At 30.7% G+C, this 27,388-nt stretch overlaps 1 protein-coding gene across 1 annotated transcript in view; it reads left to right on the forward strand.

Annotated features, from left to right (window-relative positions):
* Nucleotides 1-27,388, forward strand: part of LOC129985031 (clotting factor C-like) — a 56,224-nt gene that overhangs the window by 21,498 nt on the left and 7,338 nt on the right. The window contains exons 7-17 of the mRNA XM_056094959.1: nucleotides 524-694; nucleotides 2,543-2,638; nucleotides 2,757-2,984; nucleotides 5,384-5,626; nucleotides 6,797-7,045; nucleotides 7,328-7,435; nucleotides 8,609-8,845; nucleotides 11,376-11,615; nucleotides 13,659-13,889; nucleotides 17,293-17,535; nucleotides 26,693-26,952. Of these exons, the coding sequence (XP_055950934.1) occupies nucleotides 524-694; nucleotides 2,543-2,638; nucleotides 2,757-2,984; nucleotides 5,384-5,626; nucleotides 6,797-7,045; nucleotides 7,328-7,435; nucleotides 8,609-8,845; nucleotides 11,376-11,615; nucleotides 13,659-13,889; nucleotides 17,293-17,535; nucleotides 26,693-26,952 (2,306 nt within the window). The remainder of the gene's footprint in view (nucleotides 1-523; nucleotides 695-2,542; nucleotides 2,639-2,756; nucleotides 2,985-5,383; nucleotides 5,627-6,796; nucleotides 7,046-7,327; nucleotides 7,436-8,608; nucleotides 8,846-11,375; nucleotides 11,616-13,658; nucleotides 13,890-17,292; nucleotides 17,536-26,692; nucleotides 26,953-27,388) is intronic.

Raw genomic sequence — 27,388 nt, forward strand, 5'->3', positions numbered from 1 at the left:
TGAAAATATTAAAAACAATTTTAAGTATTGCACTTAATTAAATCCACCCATGTGTTCTAAAGCTCAAGTGTTTCTCGAACAAAGCAGTGCTTCGGGAATTCAGTTAACCACTCTTGAGTAGAGGAGGAATTTCGTAATGATATCTAGGCATCTCAGTCATCTAATGTTGTTGAATAGGCTTTTAAAGCTTTTCAGTATCAATACGAATTGGAAGTTTGGAGAGGGGAGGTGCCAGATTAGGTGTCGTCTTCGTCATCTGATCGCGTTCACTTAAGAGGCCAGTCTCAAAATGGCTCTAGTTTTGCTTAAAATAAGACGTTAAGATAACTAAACTAAATTAAGTCCAAACCCATTTAAAGAAAAGTCTCCTTGCAGCATATATATATCTTAAAACTATCTTTTAAACAAGCATAAATTTGTGATTCCTTAAAGTCACAAATAAACGCAAATAAATAATTCCGGAAAAATTGAATCTTACATGATATATTTTCTCAAATATTTAATTTTTGAAATCTTTGTCTAGCTGGAGGATACTGCGAAATTCGAGTGACTGGAGCAGGCTTCTATAATTGCACGATTGATATGGACGGAACTCACTGTGATATAACATGCGACGGCTGGCACCAAGGAAGGTATCATTGTTATCCTGGAAGACCGTGGGAACCGCCGCTTCCATTTTGCACAACCCCGAAAGGTATTTTTTCGATTCAAATTTATCTATTTTTGACACAGCAAAAAACTAATTGTCTTCATTTTATATTTCTTTAAATGGAAGCTATTATTGTATTACCAGAAGCCAGAATCTTATTTTACGAAAATTATAAAAAAAAGAGATAGAAAAGGATCGGGGGTTGCTGTCGGTGTGACGTTTTATGCAGCTGATCTGGTCTTATGAAAATATGCTTTTCTTCAATCTATGCCTTGACAGCGTTCTACATAATTTGATTTCAGCTAAATGATTTATAAATTGTACACATTAAGAATGGTTGTTGCCATTGTTTCTTATGGCACTTGCCACTGACAAGCCCGCTGTTACGAAGGCAGCTATTTTAAGCTGGAGGGGGAGTATCTCTTGTTTTTATAGTAGCGCCAACTACGGCCAAGAGTACAACTTTGCTACCCTTTGTACAACCCCTTTTTACAGGAGTGCACATTCACACATTTCACAGATAGAACAACGGAAGAACAACCATGCCCAAACCGGGACTCGAACCCGGGACGCCCAGATTTAAGAATGGTTAATGGTTGGAGTCGATTGTTGCTGTGAGAACAGAGGTTTTGTTGGAAAATCACCATTAATCTCAGAAGGATTTTCCACCATCATCCTGGGTGTCGAATTTATTGGGTCTTAAGTTAAACGTCCAGTGAATCCAATGAGAGAGGCCTCTCTCTTTCTATTGCAACAACAATCTGTCATCAATAATCAGTATTTGTAATTATATTATGAATTATTAAGACTTAGAATTAAATTGCAAAGCATTTATTATTTTTGGTAATGTTTTAATGATCGCAGATGGTAATGTTTTAATGATCGCACACATAAAAAAAAACATATGCTAGGAAATTAAATCTCTTGTAAACTAAATTTAAGAATTATATTTTACTTTGTCGTTCCCATTGCAAAACTGAAACTACATTTTAAAAATATTGAATTCGGATACTGAAAAAAATAATAATAATTTTTATAAATTATTTTATTTAGAATATAATTATTCGAGATTAAATTTTAATTTTTATTTTGTCATGTAAATTTTTTATATCATTTAAAAATAAAAACAAAAATTCACCGTAATATGCTTATCCGAATAAGATCTCATAATTTTACACGAATGGTTATCAAATCAAGAGTGAAATTTGTATGTATTTATATGCATTTTAACCTAGCAAAAACACGTGTAGATGCAAGTATTATCTGATTTTGATTGATAAAAGGCACAATTATTTTTATAAATATTTTTTTTCTTTGCTAAAATTAGAACAAAATTTCACGCAAGAAATTGGTGTCACTAAAAAAACTTCCTGTGGTGCAAAAGTAGGTTTTTTTTTTGCTATAATATCTCATAAGTTATTAAGAAAAACATTAATTAGAAATCTAATTAAAATTTGCTAAAAATTTCTAAATTATTATCTATTATGCAACAGCAAACTACTGGCTATGCGACTATTACTATTTAAAAAAATCTCATTGAATCTTTAGGAACAATTTTTACATTATATATGACAATTTTTCGAATGCCACAGTTTACAGATATTATTCAATCAATACATATTATCGTATTAAAATCAGTTATGCAGATTATTTATAAACTAATAACATTTCCAAAATATTATTGGATAAATCTAACTGCTAAATAATAGATCCGAAACAGTGTTAGTATTTTTTATATACCACAAATAGTATATGGTAAAATATATTATGGTACTTAGGAAATAAGTTTTTATTTAAATTCTGAAATATTCGATATAAATTTTGTTGTAATTCTTGATTTTGTATTGTATTTGTATTTACGGTGACAAAAATGAAATATATTTATGTTTTCAGATCCAGAACCCTGTCGTTGTCAAAATGGCGGAGTCTGTGACGTCAGCGGAAAATGCACGTGTCCTGAAGGAAGGACTGGGACCTATTGCGAAAACTGTGCGTAGACATTTTTTCTTCTATCAGTTTCTTTTAGCGTTTTACATGGATTGATAATAACCAATATAATCATATGATATTTTGTAAGCGTTGAATATTGTGTAATATTTTCTTGCAGTGGAAAGGCAAAGAGCCACCTGCCCCGATCCTGGAGTCCCGAGAGACGGAAGCCGATTGAATCCCGACGGAACCGATGCCTCCTATCCTCGTATGTTCGAAGAGGGCGAGTCCGTGATTTTCACTTGCAACGGAGATGGTTTCGCCTTGCAGGGAACAAGCTTCATCACTTGTTTGGAGGATGGAACCTGGTCTGCACCTCGGCCACGATGTGTTAATTCTCAAACAGGTGATTACTTCTTTTTGTTTTTGTTTCATATTCTTTTGAGAGGTAATCAGAATTGGATTATTAAACTGACAAAGTAGGCAACTATGTGCCGAAGAGCTCAAAATTACTTTTGTGGCATGCTTAGAGTAATTTAATTATGCGTGTTCATTTGATTTTCAAGGCACGGAACTCGAAATTTAATTAAATTGATCTTTTTTTAATTTTAGAATGTTATTATTAGGATTTCTAATTCATATTTTCAAATTCACTTGCAGATTATTATTGCCCCCCCCCATCCTTTCTTTGCAGTTAGCTGAGTGGCTCAGTCAATAGCCCCGGCAAGTTTCAAGTTAATGAATTTAAATTTTGTTCCATTAAGCTTGAAATTACTTTTAAATTTAATTTTGAAACTCAATGTGCTGTTGTGAAAATGACTCGCAACCTGTATAGTATTATTTCAATTTTTTTATAGCTAATCCATATTTTTCCACAAAAGTGCTTATGCAGTTAGATTAAATAAAATAAAAAATATACAATTTTAGATGCTGGGCAGATGAAAGAAGAATTAGGCGGAGCTTTCATTGCCTTAGTATCGCCTCAAAGCTTATCCATCCTTACAAACAATTGGAAATATCTCTTAATTTACAATTAAGTATTTAGATAGTAGTTTCAAAAGATTTATTTTCTGTTGAATCAAAATTACTGAGAAAATAAGCGACATGTGCATTACTTCTTCCCTAATATGATACAAATGGCAATTTTTCCCTGATAAAACCCAAATGGCTTTCATTACTTTCATGGTATGATATTTTCCATCAATTAAAAAATAATGACAAATACGAAGATATTTGGTGATAATTAAAGCCAACTCAAATAAAATACATCCCGCCTATATGACTTAGAATTAATGATTTGTTTTGAAAAATTGCTTATGATGTATCCTTACAGCACAACATAAAAAAAGCATTTAATTAGTTGTTAGACGATAGGCTGAGCTATATCTGTTCATAGGACCTTCAAGTCACATGAATTGAATCCATTTAATTTTCGAAAGAACATGAATTGAGATAATTGGGCATGTATATTTTTGAAGAATTAGACTTCACATATACATGGAATTTGGTGTTCTATTTTATTAAACTGTATTATATTCTTTTATTGCCTTTTGAGGTATCTTTCCTATCTTAATATACAATAAGAAAAATTGAAGTATACATTTTATTAGAATATAAAATACATATTGAACATTTTACTTTTTCGCAGGTTACTCTGGCTAACAGACTTATTAACTTATTTTGAAATTGATTTTTGAAACAAACATCCAAAATATATATAAGATTTTTTTTACCCTTACAGCTTGAGGAAATATCTCGAATTCTTCGTATTTATGATCTTCTAGAGAGAGAAAAAAGCCAAAGTAAAATATTTCTCAATTAATATTGTAAATTCTCTAAATAAAATAATTGCTATGAATAAGAGCGAAGCGTATAATTTTTTTTAAAAGTTATACGATAATACTGCATATTATCAAAACTATGACTGTTAACTTTTTCTCTATGAAGTAATATATAATTATATGATTTTTGATTTTCTTTCTAGAATTTCTATTATTAATTCGAATCTTAATTTCTAAGTTAATTATATTTCTATTTTTAAAAGATGTAATAAAAGACACGGAAGGAAAAATTTTATGTTCGAAAAAATAACTTTCTATTACATATAAAGGAATTATATTATAAAATCGAACATCTAATAGTAAAAGATGTTGTTCTTCATCTTTTTGAGCTCAGATTGTTATTCAAGGTGGAGAAATGAAGTATTTAAGAATTGTCTTTCCATTTAAGAGTCTAAAATATACTCATAAGTTTAAAAAAAAAGCTGAAACATAGTGTTTATTCTCAGTGAAATCAATGTACAAATTATTTTGTACATTATGTTTTTTAGATATTTATATGCCAGTGGATTGCTTCATATATCCTTTTAATATACTCTTTGCCTATACAATTTGGATTAGTCGAGTTTTTCTATCTTAGATATACAATTTTACTGTAAATTGTGATGGGTAGTGACTCTGAAAACCTCTGCCTAATTTATTTTGTCTAAGCCGATTTTTACTCAATTGCTCATTTGGTGAGAAATGGTCAGGTTTTTATGGCTATGACATTTTTCATACATTCCTTTTCAACTGTTCCTTACTACATTTTTTCATGACATTTTTCCTACATTAATTTTCAACTGTTCCTTACTACATTTTTCATACATTCCTTTTCAGCTGTTCCTTACTACATTTTTTCATAACATTTTTCATACATTCCTTTTCAGCTGTTCCTTACTACATTTTTTCATGACATTTTTCACTCATTACTTCTCAACTTTTCCTTATTACATTTTTCATTTATGACTTCTCAACTATTCCTCAGGTTCCTCTCGCACTACATACTGTCCTGATCCTGGCTATATACAGTTTGGAACACGGATTAACGCAGATGGCAGCAGTTCCCGTCCGAATTCGAGGTACAGCGCCGGACAATCGGTTGTTTACTACTGTCAGGATGAATACGAACTTGTAGGGAATAGTATATTGACTTGTTTGCCTTCTGGACGGTGGTCAAGTGGCAGACCCTCCTGCAGAAGAATTAATTTCATAAGCAACCGACCGACAGGTATGTTTCCAAATAATATTTTTCTCTTCATTTTTTTGATTGTCAGTTACTAAATTTTAAAAATAGACAATTTTATTTAGCAAACTCGGATTCCATGAAGTTTGAAAAACTTGCCATAATAAAACTTAAATGTTTATAGTCTATTTCCATTTTTTTAATCAGTTTAGAAAAATTGCTGCCAAGTTCATAACTTAAACTTCCATATTTTTTATAGCTTCTTAAAAATAAAATTTGACAGTCTAAGGATATTATGTAAATTCAAATAATAGGAAAAGAGTGTTACTTTTTAGAGTGACATTTTGAAATAGCTATAAAGAGAGAGAATCTATGAGACATTCACTTCAAGACTTAGGAATCGAGCTCGTATTATGAATTTTCGTTGCTTTTATAATAAAAAGTAGAGATAGTCAGATCTCCCATGTAGCTTATGACATAGAGTTATTATAAAGAAAACAAATTAATATAAAACAAATAAACAAATTAATAAAACTTATTGCTTCACTATGCATATTATCTACATTTGGTCCTATAGAATTTGTCATTTAAAGTCTAATGCATTCAGTAACAACACTAAAATCTCTCATTTTGAGAATACCTGCAGTTACAGTAAAACTTTAGTTGTTTCAGAAAATTACTTAGTGTTTCAAATTATTCGACAAAAAGATCTCAATTTATCTGAAATATTGAGTAATCTTATGCGATATCTTTGTTTCAAGGACATGTTTTATACGAACTCCTTCTATTCTTTTGAGTTACACAATTAATATAACACAATAAAGAATTTTTCGACCCAAAATAAAAATTAAGAGTTGCTAAGCAAACACAAGACCTTCAAAGATATACAAAAAAAATCATAATATGCTTTTTATCAATCATAATTTCAAAAATCATAATATGTACGGATTAGATGTTAAAAAGTTTTTCAAAATATAACAAGGTGGAAGAGTGAAATCAAATTTGGGCAAAGGTGAAAAAATACAAGCGTTTACATATTAAAAAATACAAGAACCTTTAAAAAATTCAGAAGATTTTGGCTGAGCTTTTCACTGCCAAACTATGTCTTCTGTCAAAGATTTAAACTGATTTTATGAATGTTTGTTAATTGATATGAAAGAGAATGTTTGAATTTTTCAAATAAATACAACAACTATTGAACAAATGCCTTTTCAGAAGGAAGAGATCCATCTTCTGATACATCTTGTAGACACCCTGGAGTAGATGTGAATGGAAAAATCGAAGATCATCCTCTCCTGGACCCTCGAAGAAGAGGGCAAACCTTTCCACCAGGCACTGAACTGAGATTTGATTGCAATGATGGTTTCGAACCAGAAGGAGCAACCATTCTTTCGTGTATGGCTTCAGGAGAATGGACATCAGCACCTCCAACGTGCAGAAAAATTCCCACAACGACAGGCAAGTAAAAGACTACGCAAAGCATTATGAAAGACGCTGTTTTACAAATTGGACCAGCCAGAAAGTTCAAAGTATTTGTGGCGGATTGTTAGGGGCGAGGATAGAACCTGGGACCTTGTGGTTCGCAACCAGTAACATGACCACGATACAAAAGCAATTGCTCGTGTAGCGTAGCTGTTAACTAGCTTATAAGCGTTCACCACATATTTAATACTATGCCATATCCAATTAAGATTAAATTATTGTGATCAAAATACATATTTTGAATGTTTTATTCATAACATAAAGATAATCGAAAACAAACATCAACTAGAAATTATTTAATTGCTTACCCTTGCACACTACCTTCATCTTTGTTTTTAAAATTGAAATATCCTTCTAATCTAATGTGGAAAGGTATAGAAGAATTTTAATGTTCTTTTACGCAAATCGATTTACACACTTGTGAAAATAGACACTTATGTACAAAATGCAAATAGAAGCCCATAAAAGACATAAGGTGTGATATCAAAAATCATTGTAAAAATAATTAACAATCATAATGAAAATAAAAGATTTTTGATTCTCAAATTTGCATGGTGGTTTAATTTCAGTAGATTCGTACTTCTATTCGAACTTGTATAAAAATGATCAATACGCTGAGTTTTGTCTCTCTACACACTCTCTTATCCTCATCACACAGTCAACTTTTTATTCTGAAGATTAATTACACATTGGCCGATTTTATATTAATGCCATGAGTTTTTTAATAAGGAAATTATACCTGATGGAGTCTCATCAATCATCAATATCTTACAAGATGTGCTTGTTATAAGTTGAAATTATCTCTCTACACACTCTCTTATCCTCATCACACAGTCAACTTTTTATTCTGAAGATTAATTACGCACTGGTCGATTTTATATTAATGCCATGAGTTTTTTAATAAGCAAATTATACCTGATGGAGTCTCATCCATCATCAACATCTTGCAAGATGTGCTTGTTATAAGTTGATATTATTCTGTTTCCTATATTTTTTTTCTCTCCTTATGTTATTGATTGACATTATTTTTCTTTTCTCTCTCAATACTTCAACATGTAAAAAATTAAATGAAATTTATTTCTATATTCATTTTGAAGTGGTTTAAAAACTCGTTTCTTTTATTTCAAAATAAATGAAAATTAATTTTTAAAAAACTAATTATCACATAACTCAATCAGTTTCTTTAAAATAGTTAACTAACGAAGAATTTTCGGTTTATTATATTGATATAATATAAGATTTTTTTTTTTTTTTTTTTTTTTTTAGTTTTGAAAAAAAAAATTGCTTTAAAAAAGTGTACTTCGAGATTGCATTTCTAAAAATTTAAACTATATAATTATGTATATCCAGTTAATCAAAGATATCTGGATAAAGTTTCACAAAATAAACTAATTTCAATATCAAAGGTACTTACTGCCTACGGAAAATATAGAATATATAGTGAAACTCTTATACGTTCAAATAAAAATTATTTTTCAGATGTCTTTATCAATTGTTATCTGCAAAAGCTTTTAACGCAATTGAAATAATATTTTCTTCAAATAGAGAGGCCAACATCGCAAGCAGCTTGCAGACATCCAGGAGCAGTCATGAACGGCAGAATCGAGGACGAACCTCTCTTAGATCCCCGTGGAAGACCACAGACGTTCCCTACAGGTACCGAATTGACATTCCGTTGCGACGATGGCTTCGAGCCAGAAGATCCGATTGTTATTGCTTGCTTGAGCAACGGGGAATGGACTCCATATCTTCCAAGCTGTCGGAAAAAGGATCCAAACACAGGTGAGAAACAGTGTCACCATAGGATTAGAATGTCTTGTGTCAAGTTTGCCAAAGCATTTTATTGTTGCAAATAACTTGATTTGCTAGATGCTGTCGCAAAAATACCATAAGTTGTTAGTGGTTTGAGTTGCTTTATATAAAAATTTCATATATTTTAATGTGTACCGCCTTTGATTCATTATATCTTAATAAAACTTCGAAGACATTCTTTGATTTTATGTCCTGTAAATCTTATATTGGATGTAGATGAGACATCATAAATAATCTGTAGACAGCAGTTATTGAACGAAACACGAGAGTGATTTTCTCCTTCTTCAATTCAGGTCAAGATCTGTTCACTCTTTAGATTACCTGTTATATTATTTATCGTTATATATCATCCTTACCAATAATTTACTATCATACATAGGATAATGCTAATGTAGGAGAGTAAGATTATAAATACAAACCTCACATGTTAGCTACTCTAATGATTTATTGGCATAGAAATTAAAGAAGATGAAAACAAAAGTTCATGGGACAATAGTTTTCTGACCTTGATAAAAAAATCTTAAGAAAGTTTTAATACCAATTGATACTATTCTGTGTTTTTTGCCAAAAAAATAAGATAGCAGTAAAATTCCAAATATCAAAAATTTTGGCAATGCAAACATGGTCTTTTTGAAAGCTTCTTTTATTATTTTTGTGAGTGCATGTCTTGAATTTGAATTGAAGTATTTTACAATCATTTCGAGCATTTTTCTGCAACACATTCTTACAAAGCACGAATTTCCTATCAAAATATAAAAAAAAAATTAAGGAAATCTGAAAAATAGCACATTCTTAGTTTTGAAAATAACTATTAAGTATATTTTCTAAGAGCAAAATTTGCCGGCGTCCTGGCATAGGGGTAGCGCGTCTTCCCCGTGATCTGGGGGTCCCGGGTTCGAGTCCCGGTTTGGGCATGGTTGTTCTTCTGTTGTTCTATCTGTGAGATGTGTGAATGTGCCCTCCTGTAAAAAGGGGTTGTGCAAGCGAATGAATGATGCGTGAGTGGCAAAGTCGTACTCTTGGCCCTAGTTGGCGCTGCTATAAAAAATAAGAGATGTCCCCCTCAGGCTTAAATCTCTGTCTTCGTAACAGTGGGCTTGTCAGTGGCAAGTGCCATAAGAAACAAACAGAGCAAAATTTGGAAGGCGGCATTTTATGGAACATCTTACGTTTTCTCAAGGATAAGTATGAAATAATTAATTTTTCTCGCATTTCCTAGGCATCCTATATAATACTAAATGACACATCGACAAAGCATGATATAAAACGCCGATTACGTTTTATAAGAAATAAAATTATAAGCAATTCAAAATAAAATTATTTCATTTCTTGAAGCAGCAAATAATTTCATATTTTTATTTTATTTTTTTAAGAAGGGTATAATTTTTTTTGTATAATTTTCTTTTTTCTATAGTATTTTGTATAAAGGCATGTAAAAAGCACTTTTGTATCATTTTGTCTAAATAGCATTTGTATTTCATGTTCTGTATGTCTTATATTTATGATTTTCATGAGCTTTTTTTCTAAATAATATTTTTTATTCAAAATGAAATTCTATGAATTATGAATAAAGTATTAAGGAAAATGGATAACATATTCAAATAATTATCATATATTATTATTATCATATATTTTCTGTTACATTATAATACATCATCTAAAATTTCTTGGGCATTCTATAAAATGCTGGAGCTTCATACGTTGACTGAAATATATACTTGCTTCCCATTTATGATTTTTGAATATGTCTAGATAAACAAATAGCCAATTGAATTTATAGCTCCTAAATGGACTGAAAATATGCAATTAATTCTTTTAGACAATAAAGCATTTCTCATTATGTTATTTCACCAAATTCATAGCTAGATGTTTTAGATAGTTTAAATTTATTTAATTTGAATTACCAGTTTGCATAAATTAACTTTTATGATACTGCTGATCTCTTTTTATGTCTATTAATTTCACTCATGGGGCGTTTCTTTATTAGCTTATGTATTCAAAAATGGTTTTCTTGTTTTCAAATAAATCTCAAAAAATTACAGAATAAAAACTCCTTTTATTAAGGTGTCGTTTAAACAATATTTAACACAAATTATACGTTTTAGAAGATTATATCGAACAATTTCTGTGATAAAAACTTAGTTCTTACAATTAGCATTCAAGTTTCTTGTTCATAAGTTTGATAACAGACAGTTGTTTATAACATATCATATCCTTACTTTCTTTCAAGTTCAGTTTCAAAGTAAATTTTTCTTAATTTCTAAGTTGTTAGATCTAATTGATTTTTCTCTAGAAAAAAAAATATCTACGAAATCATTTTACTACACATCTTAAAGCATAAGACCTTTCAAGGTTTCTGAGTTCCTAGATGTAAACCATTCACATTTTCCTGGGAACTAATATAAGTGAAATTAATTGATGAACTTTGTTTCTTTTCATAAGTATTAAAGAGTTGTTTTTTAATGTGTTTTCCTTAAATAATTTTCAATATAAAATACAGTTAGTCCACCTGCTGAGGTTACTCAGTTATGCCCAGTCCCTGAAGTGAATCCAAATTCAGAAATAGAAGATTTCTTTCGTTTGGATCCTAGAAAGAAGCAGGGTTTTGAAATCGGAGAGGAACTGATTTTCAAATGCAAAGAAGGTTATGACTTGGAAGGAACAAATATAGTTCAATGTCTTGCCAACGGACGGTGGTCAAATCCATCCCCTACATGCAACCCCAAATCACGAAGTTCAAGTGAGTAAAGTTAAACCATTCTGTCAGTTAAGATTCAATTCCATTAACATATTCGTGGCAATACTGCTATAGTTAAGATTCAATTCCATTAACATATTCGTGGCAATACTGCTATAGTTAAGATTCAATTCCATTAACATATTCGTGGCAGTACTGCTATAGTTAAGATTCAATTCCATTAACATATTCGTGGCAATACTGCTATAGTTAAGATTCAATTTCATTAACATATTCGTGGCAATACTGCTATAGTTAAGATTCAATTCCATTAACATATTCGTGGCAATACTGCTATAATATTCGTTTCCAATGTGATAAATTTTATATGAATGCTACAAATAATCAAAAATTTCCTGTTACATTATCATGCATTCGAATCCCTTCAGACATAAATTATTGAAATTTTAGTGTCTGATGCATTGAATAGTTTTATTTTGTTTCGATTTTTCTTTTTTATTATTGACCGTGAATATGTTAATCCACTGACTGCGCAATTATTTAAAAATCACTATTTAGATGGGTTGTTTGCAAATAAGTTCAAATATCTTTCATACAAAGTGAACTGATACTATATGTTACACAATAATAATATGATATATTAAAAGTATGCAATCATAAAAATAAACACTTTAAACTGCGAAAAACGTGGGATGCAATAGGAAATGGACTGATTGAAAACCCGAGGAAATCGCGGAATAAGCAGCCGGAAGATTAATATTCTAGTGACGATTGTAGTGATTAGTCTGAATAGTTCAGAATTCTCGATGGCATCGCTATCGAAGTAATGTAAAACAGTAATGTAAAACATCGACAGTAGTGTAAAACATTCAGAATATCGAATAATATCATAAAAACTGTCGAAATTGGGGTAATAGGAAAGAGAAGAGAGAAAAGTTTATTCTGGCTGTTTTGAAACACTGAACTTTTATAGTAAGAAGAAATGCATTTGAGCCATTTATAAACTAACCTTATATGCCTTTAACATCCTTTTATTTAATTATTTATTTTATTTGGTGATATCATTTCTAGTTTAGAGTAATTTTTTAATTGAATTCTGAACTAGTTTCTTTTTTCGAAATAACAAAATCATTGATTGAAACAGTCCAAGTTAAGAAACTGTTTAAGATTCAACAAAACAATTTTTAAAATGCAATAAATAAATGTAATCCAACCTTTTCTTTGAAAATTCTCATAAAACTGTTATGGCAAATTTTAATCAAACAAATTTCTTCTCTGAATAATAACGTACGTAAAGTACAATAACGTATTTTATTACTCACTTTAAAACAGTTTAATAAAAATTAATCTTTTGTGACATGTTTTGTTAAAATATTTATTTCGTTATATTTAATTACAAGCATTAGTCATTAACACCAGTATAGAATAGCTCTACTTAAAAAAATGATTGCAGGAACCATATTACTTCAGTGTTATATAAGATGGCTATTTTACTACAAACATATTTAATAAAATTGAAATTATAGTATTAGTCAAATCTAAGTAACGGTCGGAATTCGACATCTCTTCTTAACGTAAAAAGCATCATTTCAGTGAAACTGATAACGAAATAGTGAGCTAGCAGATGAAGCACGAATCATTCGTTTTCTTTAAAGGAAACAAATGATACTTGCTTTTAAAAATTCACATTTAATACATTTTTATATCGTCTCCAATCGGCTTGAAAGTCAAAAATACTGAAGTGAAAAGGAATTAAATACAAATTCCGTTCAACTGCATTCTTTTCATTCTTTTTTTTATCCATACACATAATTTGTTTGAAATGATAAAGAAAAAGTAATTATATTTCATCTAAAAGTTTTAGAGAAAAAAGAAAATTAATACACATTCAGACAACGTTTGAGGAAAAGAAACTGAATTTTGAAACTTTGATTTGAATGAATGCGCGCTATTGAAGAGACATGTAATTGCTTCTAGAGACGGGTGAAAGTTGGAACAACGCAACTGCTATTTATTATTGCCAGTGTTCTTATTAGTGTATATTATCTCCTTCCTTATTTTTGCCGTTTTCTGTATATGCTACAGATACTCGACCAGGCGCTCCTCAGTTATGTCCACCTCCTGAAGTGAGTCCGAACGCCGAAGTGGAGGAATTTCTTCTGGATCCTCGTAAATTAACTCAAAGCTTTGAACCTGGCGCGGAATTGACTTTCAGGTGCAGAGAGGGCTATGTTTTGGAAGGGTGGAGTACGATTCGTTGCATTAGAAGTGGTCGGTGGTCTAACCCATCACCTAAATGCAATATCAAACCGTCGCGTGAGTCACATTCTTTATTTTCAATTGCTGTTAAATGGAACACATTGTAAAAAACACAAAGAAAGCCTCTACAGGGAATTTTTAATCCTTCAATTGCGTAAAAAGAACGAAAAAGTAAGATGAGAGAAGCAGCGCAAGTTTATTAAATTACAAATTCAAAATAGCACAATAATTCTATTAGCACGTAATATAATTAATATAAGAGCAAGAAGAATGCAATATAAACATCAAGCCTATGAATTACTTAAAGTACGTATGAATTACTTAAAGTACGTAAAGTTCATTCCAATATTTACAGACGGTTCGAAAGGTTCTTCATATACTTCCTTTGCTTGTGTTTTTATCAATGATACCATCTCATTTTAACTTCACCCTTCATGTTCTATTTTTACTGCAGAAATCACTGATATCCTTCATGCATTATCTCACATTTCAAATAGTCCACCTGATAACTATATCATTTATTCAGACTCAAAATGTGCCTTGGAATCGTTGACACCACTCCACCGTTTCTCTCATCCATTGACTTTTAACATACTTGAACTACGCGATAATTTCACTTGCAAGGGGTTCAAAGTTCTTTTCTGCTGGGTTCCTTTGCACGTTGGTCGGTATACCGGGAAATGAATTAGCAGACGATCTAGCGAAATCTGCTACCAGTATATTGAAATCTCCTATTCCATTAAAAGATATAAAAAACCAGTTAAATCCAGTTTGCATTTAAAATGGCAAATCCAGTAGGATCTTAGAGAGGCAAATAAACTTAAAACGATAAAACATCTAATCGATTGTTGGCCTTGTTTGCCTAGTAGAAAATTTGATACCATTCTTACCAGATTAAGAATTGGCCACACACGGCTCACACATAAACATTTGCTGTTGGGGGAACCCGCACCCCGATGTATACAGTATGTCAGTGTCCTATGACGGTTCTTCACATTTCAATAGAATGTCCACAATTTAACAATGAACTAATTCGCTACTTCCACTCTCCTCAAATCAAATTAAAAGATATTCTTCATAAAGTTCCCCATCCCCACCTTTTTAAAAATGATTGGCTTTTACTTTCCGATTTGATTCTTAAATTACTCTTAGATTCTGTTTTACCATGCTATTACTTTTTGTAGATTTTACAGGTTGACAAGTTCAGGAAAATGATGCCATGTAGAAAGAAATTTTTCAACTTTTAAAATAGGATTAAATCTTACCGTATGTTTGGCGCAGTTTAATCAAAAATGGTTCTTGCGCCAATAAACTCCATCAACCAGCCAACCAACCAAAACTATAAGCTTTTCAGAAACTATTATTCACGTAATTGTGATTTCTGTGTTATTTAGTTGGGATACTTCTAAAACAGAGCTGTTTCTTGAATTCACTTGCATATAGCCCGAAGTAGCAACGCTTGCAATTATATCCTTTTTCTAAAAATAGTTTACTTCTTTCTATTTTTTCTATCCTTCAAATTGCACGCAAGTTGTAGATGCATTGGAAGACTGGATTATCCACAAAGTATACCATAAAATAGAATTTTATAGAAATAATGACAACTCCTGTAATTTTCTTATACATAAGATGACTTTGTTGTATAAGAAACTAGATAATAAGACACATATTTCATTCGAAACCTCAAACTTAGAAACATTTCTGCCTTGAAGAGCACGAATTTTCTCATTGACATCTTATATTACAATAGCTAATGTATTTCCTGATATGGCTTCAGCTTCTTCATGCACATTTTCTTTGACCTTGTTGAAATCTGTTTGCATTTTTGAAAGTGATCTTTTAATACATAAGTCCATAGGATAAACAATCACATTAAGCTAATTTTCAAATTAATGCGTTCTATTTAACTATATTTCAGCTAAGCTTAATAATAAATTTTAATATTGTCAGCATTCAAAAATAAAACAAAATTATAATATCTATTACACTATTTAGCATTTTAACTGCCATACAAAGTAGTTGTCGCATGTATTCTTGGATAAAACTTCCAAATGGATAACAGTCGTTTTATCACAATAAGTAAATAAAATTCTAAACATTTTTGCCACTATTTATTTAATAAACACAAAATGTCTTGCAAAGGAGTTTTACCCTGGATAGAATGTTCAAAGACAAATTGTAACAACAGGAACACAATATTAGAAAACCTTTACCGTGTGTTAATGTTTAATACCATGTGTAAATGTGCAAAAAAAAATGCTATGTTTGGTGTGCCTTTTAATAATAACTATATGTATTTAAATGATAGGCAAAGAATCCGTATTTCAGTAGATAAGGTGATGCAGATTCTCATTTCTGCAATAATGTTTCTCATGCTTTTCATTGTCAGATCATTGACTCACAACCAATCTTAAAAACTAATTGTGAATTTCGACTGGCCATGTCATTGTCTGTAGAAATGTTATCGAATTATATTATATAGAAAACCTTAAAGTTTCTTCCATTGTTGTCCAAGTGCTGATCAATGCCATGATTGAAATAGATGCTTCATTGTGCTAAAGTTACATTGTGTAAAACCCTAGAAACTAAAAAATTTTTTATCTACATGATGTGATGAAGTTTTCACAGTAAATTCCTACCACGCCTCTATCAAATTTGATGTATATGTTCACTAAGAAATTCCCAACAATTTACTGAAAATTCTCATGTAGCATGCATTACCAAACTCTATACGTTTCTTGATGATAAGGTTTCTGTATAAAGATTATACAGTTGCAATCCTAACTATTTAGAAATAGGCATAGAGTATAGGCATAGTAAAGAGTACTTTTGGAAATACTCCATAGAGTCTAACAATTTGTGCTGAAAATAATAAAATCCTCTGTATATTAGGAATCCCAAAAAATTAAATTCTTATTCAGAAACTATTTAATTTATCTACTTGAACCCATTGTCACTGTCATAATTTTCTCTTTTCATTACAGTACAACGCTTTCAGCTTTCTTTCAACTTATGAATTGTGTTCTGGAAATCCTCTTAAGTCTGTAATATAACATATGCGATTTGCAATAAGTCTTCGTGACGAACTTCTCTTCACTTTCCAATCACATTCTTCCACTCAGCATTTGTGACTCAAAATCATGCATACCGTTACCGTAATGCGGCAAGATTCATTGCAGCATTACGGTAACGTTGTTAACATTTTCAACTTCTCCGGCAAATTTATTAGCTTTCATATAAATGTTACTTTCATTCTTTGCTCAGTCAAAAGTGATAATGTATATGATCTCAAAAGCAAAGTTATTTTCTGGCATATTACAGAACTAGTCTCGAAGCGTTTGATAGCAACTAATATATTAAATGACATTAATTATCGATTTAATGAAATTGAATGTTAAAATATCATTTATATTACATGCTTCAATTTCCCTTGAAATGATAATTTTTAATTGTTTTACAGGTTCTGGTGGACCTTCTGTAGCACGTTGCTTAAATCCCGGAACAATTTCAAATGGGCGCGTAGTTGTGTTTCGGCCGGTAGTCGAATCCAGCACCCCTTCTACAGATGATGATGATTACGATTTTCCTTATGGAACTCACCTCAAATACACGTGTGAAGATGGATTCTTCCTAGAAGGACAGGACAGTTTGAGTTGTGAATCTAATGGATACTGGACAGGGTCCACTCCGATCTGTGTGGAAGGTAGATATTGACACTGCACTGCAGCAGAAAACAATTGTGCCATATGCTGAACAGCTTTTCTTTGGAATGTTCTGTCTTGCTCTCAGTTTGGCTGCATTGTTTTAATGTTTTAACTCTACTCTGCGCAGAGATTCCTTTTTGTATGCATTGTATTTTTTTAATTTTGAATACGAATGATTTAAAAACTAAACGTTTTTATGAAATATTTTTAAAATACAAGGAATTAAAATTGAAAAGCTTTTGAATAAAAAAAAGCACTACTTGAATAATTCAGCTTTTTTATTAAATTAAAATAAATAACGAAAGTATGAAATTGTAACAATTGTATAATAAATAGATATACTATCATAAAAATAATTATGTAATTAAATAATGACATTGTTATTTTTATCATAGTATATTATTTATTATGCAATTTTTACAATTTAATGCTTTAGTTATTTATTTTATTTTAATAAAATACCTGAACTATTTATAAAATTTAGGATAAAAAATTTAATTAATTTCCTTACATATTTTAACTGTATTATATTATGTTGCATATCTAAATAAAATTAAGATGCCTAGAGTTGGGTTAAGATGTCGAATATATTTCTTGCTGCTTTTTGTTGTAAATATTTATAAAAAAAAAGTAATACTGATAGAAAATAAAAATTTGCTTGCTGTATTTTCTCATCAGTCATTGCTTATCATTGAAATGTGCAAGTTAATGGCATTCTATGTGCTTTTGCTTTTGAAAACGTTGATTATAAAAATAAAATTTCAATAAGTGCGTAGTTCGAAAGCGAGTTTTAGATAAATATAAGAAGATTCTTTTATTTTAACACACATTTGGAAAAAAATTCATATATATATAAAGGAAAGAACTTTACAAAATTTTTTTAGAATTTAGAATTTATTATTAATTTAGAATCATTAGAATTTATTATATTCATGAAAAGAATTAATTATTTATAAAAAAATTCTGACTCTCTATAATTTCAGAATTACCTATGCATATGTAGGGGAAAGTATGTTTATCTTTTCAGACAAGAAAATAATTTGAGATAAATTATAGTATCAAAATTTATAAAATTAGAATTTTTTTAGAAGGGATAATGTCTTTTAATATAATAATCTTTATATTATACCATTACCAATACAAAATATCAACTTATTTTTTAATAGAAATAGAAATTTCTGCAATTCCTTTGTACTTTGCATTATGAATTTATTTAATGACTGTCTAGTTTTTTTGATTTTGTTTAATGACTTTTGTCCTTAATTTTTCTGATTTCCTTCAATGACTGTTCTGTACTTATTCTGCCTTCTGACTTCATTTCTTGACTACTGTACCGATATTTATTTCTCATGCATATGTCAATTTGTTTAATAAAGCCAATGAATTGTATTTTGCACTTTCTTTCTTTCTTTATATCTTTGTTTTTTATTTTAATATCTGCGTTTCTTTTTGATTGATTTTGCTATATGCATTAGTTTTCACTATTTTTTTTTTGTCTTTTTACCAATAAATATTCAGTATAATAAATTTATTTATACGTTTTTTTTTCTTTGAATGCTTTAGTACTTAAAAGAACTAAAAGTTTAAACGAATCATAATTATTGAATTAAAGTTGTAAAAGAAAAGGAAAGCCATTATTTAGAAATAATCACAGTCTCAATTGTTTTTAAACATATAGTTTTTATTTGTTGAATAATAAAACTTTCTTTATTTTTGTTCAAAAAGAAAATTCAGTATTATTTTAGTAGTCTTCACGTGATGTAAGACACTGTATAAAATACACAGTATGTAATACCAAATATTTTTTAAAAAATAGGAGCTATTTCAATTATTTATTTACAGAAGACGAGTTAATATAAAATTCAGATACATAAATTTTTATAACTGAAGCATGTTGTGAATTATATTAGAAATCTATATAATATATAAACTTTTAATAGTTGGGCAATTTTTAGCTAAAACAAGCTCAACATTGTATAATTTGTTTATAAATAATTTTGTTCAATATGCTCAAATTTCGTTCAGAGGGTTTATTTTTTCACTGTTTATAGAATAAAATAAAATAGTAATGAAAAAAAAATAGTAATGTTCGATGTTCAAAGTTATTTATTTCATTCAAATTAATTAATTAATTAAGTTCATCCGATTAAATGATTAAAATAATAATTTGTATTTAGATTATTTTGCAATTTAGAAACATGTAAGTGCAATATGATTTTAAATTATAACAACTGTTCATGCAGATTTCTTCGATGGTACCAAATGGCAATACCGGACAGGAAAGGGTTAATTTTTTTTATCATTAATAATCTCTAGAAGTGTCTTTGATACATTTATAAATTTCATTGCCTTTTTTACCTCTTCCAATTTTTATAGCCTTAAAAGTTAATTTAAGTGATCGAGAATTTTACTATGTTTTTTTTTTTCTTAGACTGAAATGAGATTCTCAAAATCTCCTGCAAAAGTTCAAGAAGGAAACATTCCAAAATTCGTACATTCTTGCTTTCAAAATAAGTTGGGATTCCTTAGATGTTTCTCAGACAATAAATAAGTGATTTTAAAAAAATAAAATAAACAATTGATTGAAAACTGTAATAATTGGGCTAGAATAAGAACATAAACAGTCCATCAATGGCCTATAAGGTTAAGGTAAGACAAGATCAAAATTAGAGTGGAAGATATTAACTACCAATATTCATAAAGTGATAGCCTGATGTGTAAAAAGCACTTTATCCCATGTCTTGGAACTGAAGTCAACCTTCTACTTCAAATAATATTTAGGTTCAGAAATTTCTGCACCTAAATTAGAGCAATTGAATAATCTATCAGATTATATATATTTGTGTATGTGTATGTGTGTAGATTTATTTATTGATTGATTGAATACGAATCTATTCGATAAGGAATTTACTTGCAAAAGATGCATTCATCTGGAACTTTTATAGGAGATCATATGATCGTGGTTCAGAATTGGGATGCAAATAAAGCTAAGAGTAGAGTGAGATAAATAAAGAGATTTTAGGGTTAGATAAAAACGAATATATTTCATTCGGTCTAATTCTTCAAACATAAAAAAAAACATCATATTAAATCTGAAAAAAGAAATATCAAACTTATACAGCTACATGAAGAGATAATATTAGCAAGTTGGATCTCAGAACAATGGAAGGCGTGAAAATAAAAATGAATTTCATAACTTTGAATTAATGCATTATAAAAATCACAATAAGATACACTTTATTTTAATAATTCAAAAAAAAATGTAATAGTTAAAATTAAACTTAATTTAGTTTATATAAAAGACATAAAAAAAAGAATTATTTATATTTTAACCTAGTTTTATATTTGCAGTGAAAAAGACCAAAATTGGATATATTGAGTCGTGAAACCTCACACATATTTTTCCTTTGAAGATACTTAAGTAAATATAAATATATTCAGAAATTACATAAAGAGAGTAATTATATTTAGAGATTCATCATATTAAGAAAAGACAGAGTTTATTATTGTATTAAAAGAATGAATTCACCTATCAAATCCTTGCAATGTACCAGTCTTTCTTTACTTTGGAGAATCTCTTCAAACATAATGTATTTTTATGCTGTATCTAGCATGCGTTAGGGGTGAACATTCATTCAGTGGTTGTATAGAATTATTCTTTTAAAACAGATGCTAATTAGAAAGATTTGTATCTTAATCTATCAGCCGGAGTGCCATTAAAATTGGTAAAAGGGCCAATGAATATAAAAGAGAAAATACGAGTTAGTTCCAAAAATCGCCGATGTAGAAAAGTGTGGCGGTAATGTCAATGGGGGTAGTAAAATTTTCAAATCCCATATTTATTAAATGAATTGAAAGATGAACTGGCATATGAGAAATTCATCAAATTTATTTTGCCAAGGATTGCAAAGGCTGAATGAGGTGCAACGCTGCAATTTCAGAGCAGCATAACATTGCATTGAACAAATTTACATTGCTGGTGATCGTTGTAGATAATTGGCCTATTTCAATGATCTCATAAACTGCATATCGCATTTTACATAATTTTTAATGAAATTCCAGTAGGAATGTCTATCTGGATATGTTATTCTTGAAGATCTCCATCTTCAGAATTCCACCCAAAAAGCCCTTAGAATTCAAATAAAAATACAGAAATACAGTCGTGGTCACATGTGATACTCAAGGGTTTGTAAGTATAGCACATTGGAGTTACATCAGAAGTATGATGCATTCAGATAATACTTGGAATGTCTTTAATCCTCGATTTCTCAACCACATTATTAGAATTATGGCATAGATAACTCGAATTGTGAAACATAAACTGCTTTTTGTGTCACCAGAGCCACATCTTCTCCTATAAATAAATTTTAGAAATAATACTTTTTTTTTAATAAACCCGTTTCGCTCATCTTCTTATAAGTCCCACAAACACTACCAAAACTGGTAGCATTCCCGTTGATATATCAAATTATAATTGTGTCTAAGTAGCATCCGCTTTAAAGTTACACTCTTTTCTTTAAATGCATATAATATAAGTAATTAAAATATTCGATTCAAATAACAGCCTTCTCTTAGACGTTGCTATTTTAATTGTTGTACAAAAAGAATTCGAAAGTCTTAAAAGTGTATTATCCTGCTTATTTATCTAAATCCCTTTAATATCACAAACAACTTCCAAATGGAGAGCGACGCAGACGCATTTCATCCAGCAAAAACGACCGTCACTGTATTTTCAAAGGAATTCAGGTTTGAAAATCTACACTGATCAACTAACCGATTAAATTAATTGATCATTATTAAAATAGCCGGTAAAAGTAATTGATCGATTTAACACACTGGTCGGTTATCATTAATAGTCACTGATTAGTCCCATTGACTATAACGTACATGTAACAACTGGAGGTCTACATTGAAAGAAAAGAAAAAGGATTTTTATCCACAATCAAAGTTTGCAAATTTCCAATAACAGATTTTTTTCTTATTATAGTTAAAGAGAGTCATTATTTCTATCGTTTTTCACACACAAAAAAAAGCTATGAAAATTTATATGAATTAAAGAAAATTAGAAACATATTTGTTGCTAAGTCAAAAATGTGATTAAACGCAACAGTTATCAGTTTTTCAGTTTGTTTTAATTCTAGGTTAAAACAAACTGAATTAAAGAATATGAATTAAAGAAAATTAGAAACATATTTGTTGCTAAGTCAAAAATGTGATTAAACGCAACAGTTATCAGTTTTTCAGTTTGTTTTAATTCTAGGTTAAAAAAAGAAAGTATTTTTAAACCAATATTTGAAAGAATTGCAATATTGAAACAATTGTAGCTTTCAAATTGCATTGTTTTTCATTTTTATAATCTCCATATGCGTATAAAATCTCTGTACATGATTGGGAATTGAAACTGCCCTAAAGCTTTGTTTGTTATATTAAAAGTTGTATATTCGAGTTATTTGATTAACAAAGACTTCAGTTCATGTATTCTCTTATAGTATTAATGCATTAATTTCCTATGAAAACCATCTCAGTGCAAATTATTTCTACAAAATAGATAAATACATAAATGCACAAAGAAAGAGGAAATCAATATACGTAGCAATATTTAAGAACTTTAAACTGTACGATACACAAGTGAACCAAACAAATACTTCGCATTTTTATTTAAATTACTTTTTTATTTCTGTTTTTACAGAAATGTAAAATTGCTCGGCTGAGGTTGTAATACTTTAAGATTTAATAACTATTTAAATAAAAAAATTGTGCATAATGTTTTTAAAATGAACTAAAAATTCAAAAATAATTTAGACCCATGCAGTTTGTCCTGAAAATGTTATATATATATATATATATATATATATATATATATATATATATATATATATATATATATATATATATATATATATATATATATATATATATATATATATATATATATATATATATATATATATATATATATACTGCTTGACAATTGCTAAGGAACAGTTACGTTTTTCGGAATAATAAAGTATAGACAATGATTGAAGAAATGAAACTAAGTACATATTTAGTAGGGAGGATTGCATTTATTATAGTGGAAAATGGTGCAGATATCGACACATCGAAGAATTAAAAACTTAAAAACAAAAAAGATGCTCCTTAGATGATTTCCAAATAGCCCCATAAAAATTGATCTTCAGGTCAGACTGGTGCAGACATGAGTATCTTAGTAAGATGTGTGATGACCACGGACACTAATGCACATTTTGCATCTGTTCTCCATGCTCTCCACTAAACTGTCCAGGAGTTCTTGGGTAATATTGTCTCACTCCTCTCTCAAGGCGATTTTGTGCTTTTGCACTGTTAGGGGAGGAATGGTTCTTTGTGAAACACGTCTGCCAACAGCATTCCAGGCATGTTCAATGAGATTTAGGTCGGGAGAGTAAGCGGGCATTGCATGCGGACAATATTTTCACTTTGCAGTGTGTCCGATACCTCAAGACTTCTATGTTCTCACGCATTATCGTCCATAAACAAAAAATCTGGACCTACAGCACTCCTAAAAATACGAACATGATCCAGAATAACCTCTCTGCAATACCGTTGCGATGTAACGCTTCCACGCTGAAAGATGTTAAGCGGTGTTCTGCCATTGTGCATGATGCCTGCCCACACTATCATGCCTCGGCCGTTCCGATCACGTTCACTAACAAAATGTTGTGCATAACGTGTTCCACGCTCTCTCCGCAGTAATTGGTGGCCAGAATCGCTCGTCACACGGAAACGAGATTCGTCTGAGAACATCACTCTAGACCAATTTTGGATATCCCAACCAACATGTTCCTTACAGCAGCGTAATCTCTCAAGACGATGGCGTGGTTTAAGCGGGATGTAGCGAACAGGCTTCCGTGTATACAAATGAACTTGATTTAATCGCCGTAAGATGGTTCTTGCAGAAACAGGCGTACAGGAAGCAAGTTGCAAGGTTTGAAGCTATGAAGCCAGGAGTTAAATTTCTGTTCCTTTTTGCCACGAGGGCTACATAGCGATCCTCAAAAGGTGTGGTGTCCTTACCACGACCCCCGCCATGCTTTTGCAAAGCATTTCCACCTTCAGCGGCCTTCTTTAATCGCGAGATGATACTCTTTGATACACCCATTGCAGCAGCTACAGTGGTGACACTTTGACCTACATCCAGTCGTCCAACTGTTCGTCCACGATCGTAGGCACTTAAATGTTGTCTTTTTGACATTTTGCTCTTAATTATTGCAAGAACCAAATAGAATTTCAGAGGAAAACGTTTATAACATCCTGCACTACTTTGGGTCAAACATCAAGCAGCATGAATTTTAGTATGAATCATGAGCTTGTATGCAATGTCTTTTATACAGATAACGAGTCCTGGACTACCACGCCCTCTCAATTTGAATTTACTTTTATTGGTCAGTGGTTATTGGACAAGTGATTATTTTGCATCTTATTCCTTAGCAATTGTCAAGCAGTGTATATATACACACTATATATATATATTTATATATAATTTAAATTGCAATTCTTATCTTAATTAAGCCTTAACTTCATTTTAAAATAATCTCTTATTTTTTAATAATATTCCAACTTTTTATTTAATTAATTTTTCAAGTGAAGGGATAAAAATTACAAATGCTTACAACATTCTTTTAAAGATACCTAAAATTCCTTTGTCTAAATCTACACGTATTAGAGAAATCCCTATAAAAATCTCATAGTAGAATGATTGAAGGGAAATTTCGGTTTCCTCTGCTCTCGTGTCGAGATGTAGACTGACATATTTATTAGCACTTATTCTTTGTATTAAATTATGCATCCCTTGGTAAAATAAAATGGTTTTAAAATTACGAAATTTTTGTAGATTATTTCTTGATCATACAAATTCTAGTAGAAATTCACAAGTAGTTAGTGATGAGATGCACCACGAATTTTAAGATTATGTTCCGTTTTCAATGCTACCAATTTAGAAAGCAGTTAATCGTCCATAATTTTTGGTAACACTTCCTCCGGAAAGTATGGTAAATGTTACCAATGAGATGAAACAGGCAATAGGAGTAATCCGATCATGTGATCGTCCTTAATTGCTGGTGAAAGCAGTCCACGCGGAATGAATCAGTACTATCGGTTTATTGTGCGTATCTAATCTGACGTAAAATAAGCATGAAATTTCTAGAGCCATGAGAGCACAGAAAAATATTTCCAACTCTATATTGTAATGTTATTCTTCTGGAGTTACCATCTGTTTTTTGTTGTTGTTGTTTTTAAATCTGGGAAGGTGGGCATAGGCTTTATGGAAAAGAAAGTGGATTTCACGAAGAATCCCTTTTTATTTATTAAATTGAATCGCAGTTGGAATTTATTCATGAAAATATTAATTTATATTTATTATTTTAATCCCTTAATAATTTCATCACGGAACTTTAATAATAATTTAATTAGATTAATAATTTCATCACTGAACTTTTATTGTTATTGTATTCAGAAATACGGATAAAAACAATAAATATTCGCCCTAAACTGAAAAATATAAAAATTTTCTTTAAGGACTTTATATTAATTTGTTTAAGGACTTATTTATTAATCTGCAAGGAACTAGATTGCAGCAACAACACATTAACTACAAAATTGCAAAAAAGAATTTACGAAAATAATCGAGGCAGGCAATAATTTTTCAAGGAATAAAGAAATTAGACGAAATCCCAGCATCAGAAGTTCTTCTTATTTTTTCCTCATACGGTGTCGACTATTGTTAATTCAATACATGAAATTTTCTGCTCTAAATTACAAAGGAATCGGTAAGATTTCGGGAAGCTCACGTTTAAAGATGTGACTGAATACTGTATCTATGATAAGGTACGTCAGATATTCATTATACACGATCATCATACACCAGACAATTAATAATAAAAGCATGGTTTTGGCAACAAATGTAAACTGTTGTCAGTTACCAATTGAATATGCGAGTCATAACCTATACGTAATCAGATCTAGTAGCCTCACGTGTAAGTAAATTACTCCATCTTGTCATTATTGTAACTGATCATTGTGTAACTAAAATGGGTATAATCTGTTGGATGGGTAATTGCTAAAATTATTCATTTCTCCATTTATAGAAGACTTTGAATGAATGATATGCTCTTCTTTCAGATTGTGGACGTTCTTTAATTTCTACAACCGATCGCGTCACTCACGGAACTCAGACACTAGCCGGAGAGTGGCCATGGACAGTGGCCCTCGCTGTTTCCAGGAACGGAGTCCCCATCATAGTTTGTGGAGGAGCACTTCTGGACAGAAGGACTGTTCTCACTGCAGCACACTGCCTTCCACTGGCTGACAATTTCACGCTATACTTTGGAAAATACAACAGGAGTGTTCGGTATGATGATCGGGAAGTGAAAGTTGGACAAGTGAGTATTTCGAAATGGTACTCTTGTCACAATCTCTGATACAACAGCATATTGTCGCTACTATATAAAACTGCTTGATATTCTGAAATACGAGTAACATACTACGATAGATGGTAGCATATTGTTACGATTCTGTGATGCGGCTTCCCAGCATAGTTGGTTCCATCATCAGAAAGACAGTTTTACAGTCATCTGTATTAGAAGGAGTCCGGGTGTCGCGTCGGAGGTCCATGAGGTAGGCGACAAACTTGACGACCATTTGGCGACTTGGCGAGGAATTTGGCGACTTTGGCGCCAAAATAGATTATACCCGAAAATCTAGAATTTTCCCGATCCGTCCCTTAGGAACCGAGTTATGCCTCGAACGTTCCTGATTGGTTGAGAGGCTTCTAGCCCCGCCTCCTGAGACCTATAAAAGGAGGCAGCCGCAGCTGAC

Source organism: Argiope bruennichi, chromosome 9 (assembly GCF_947563725.1).
Source record: "Argiope bruennichi chromosome 9, qqArgBrue1.1, whole genome shotgun sequence".
In the NCBI taxonomy this organism is placed as follows: Eukaryota; Metazoa; Arthropoda; class Arachnida; order Araneae; family Araneidae; genus Argiope; species Argiope bruennichi.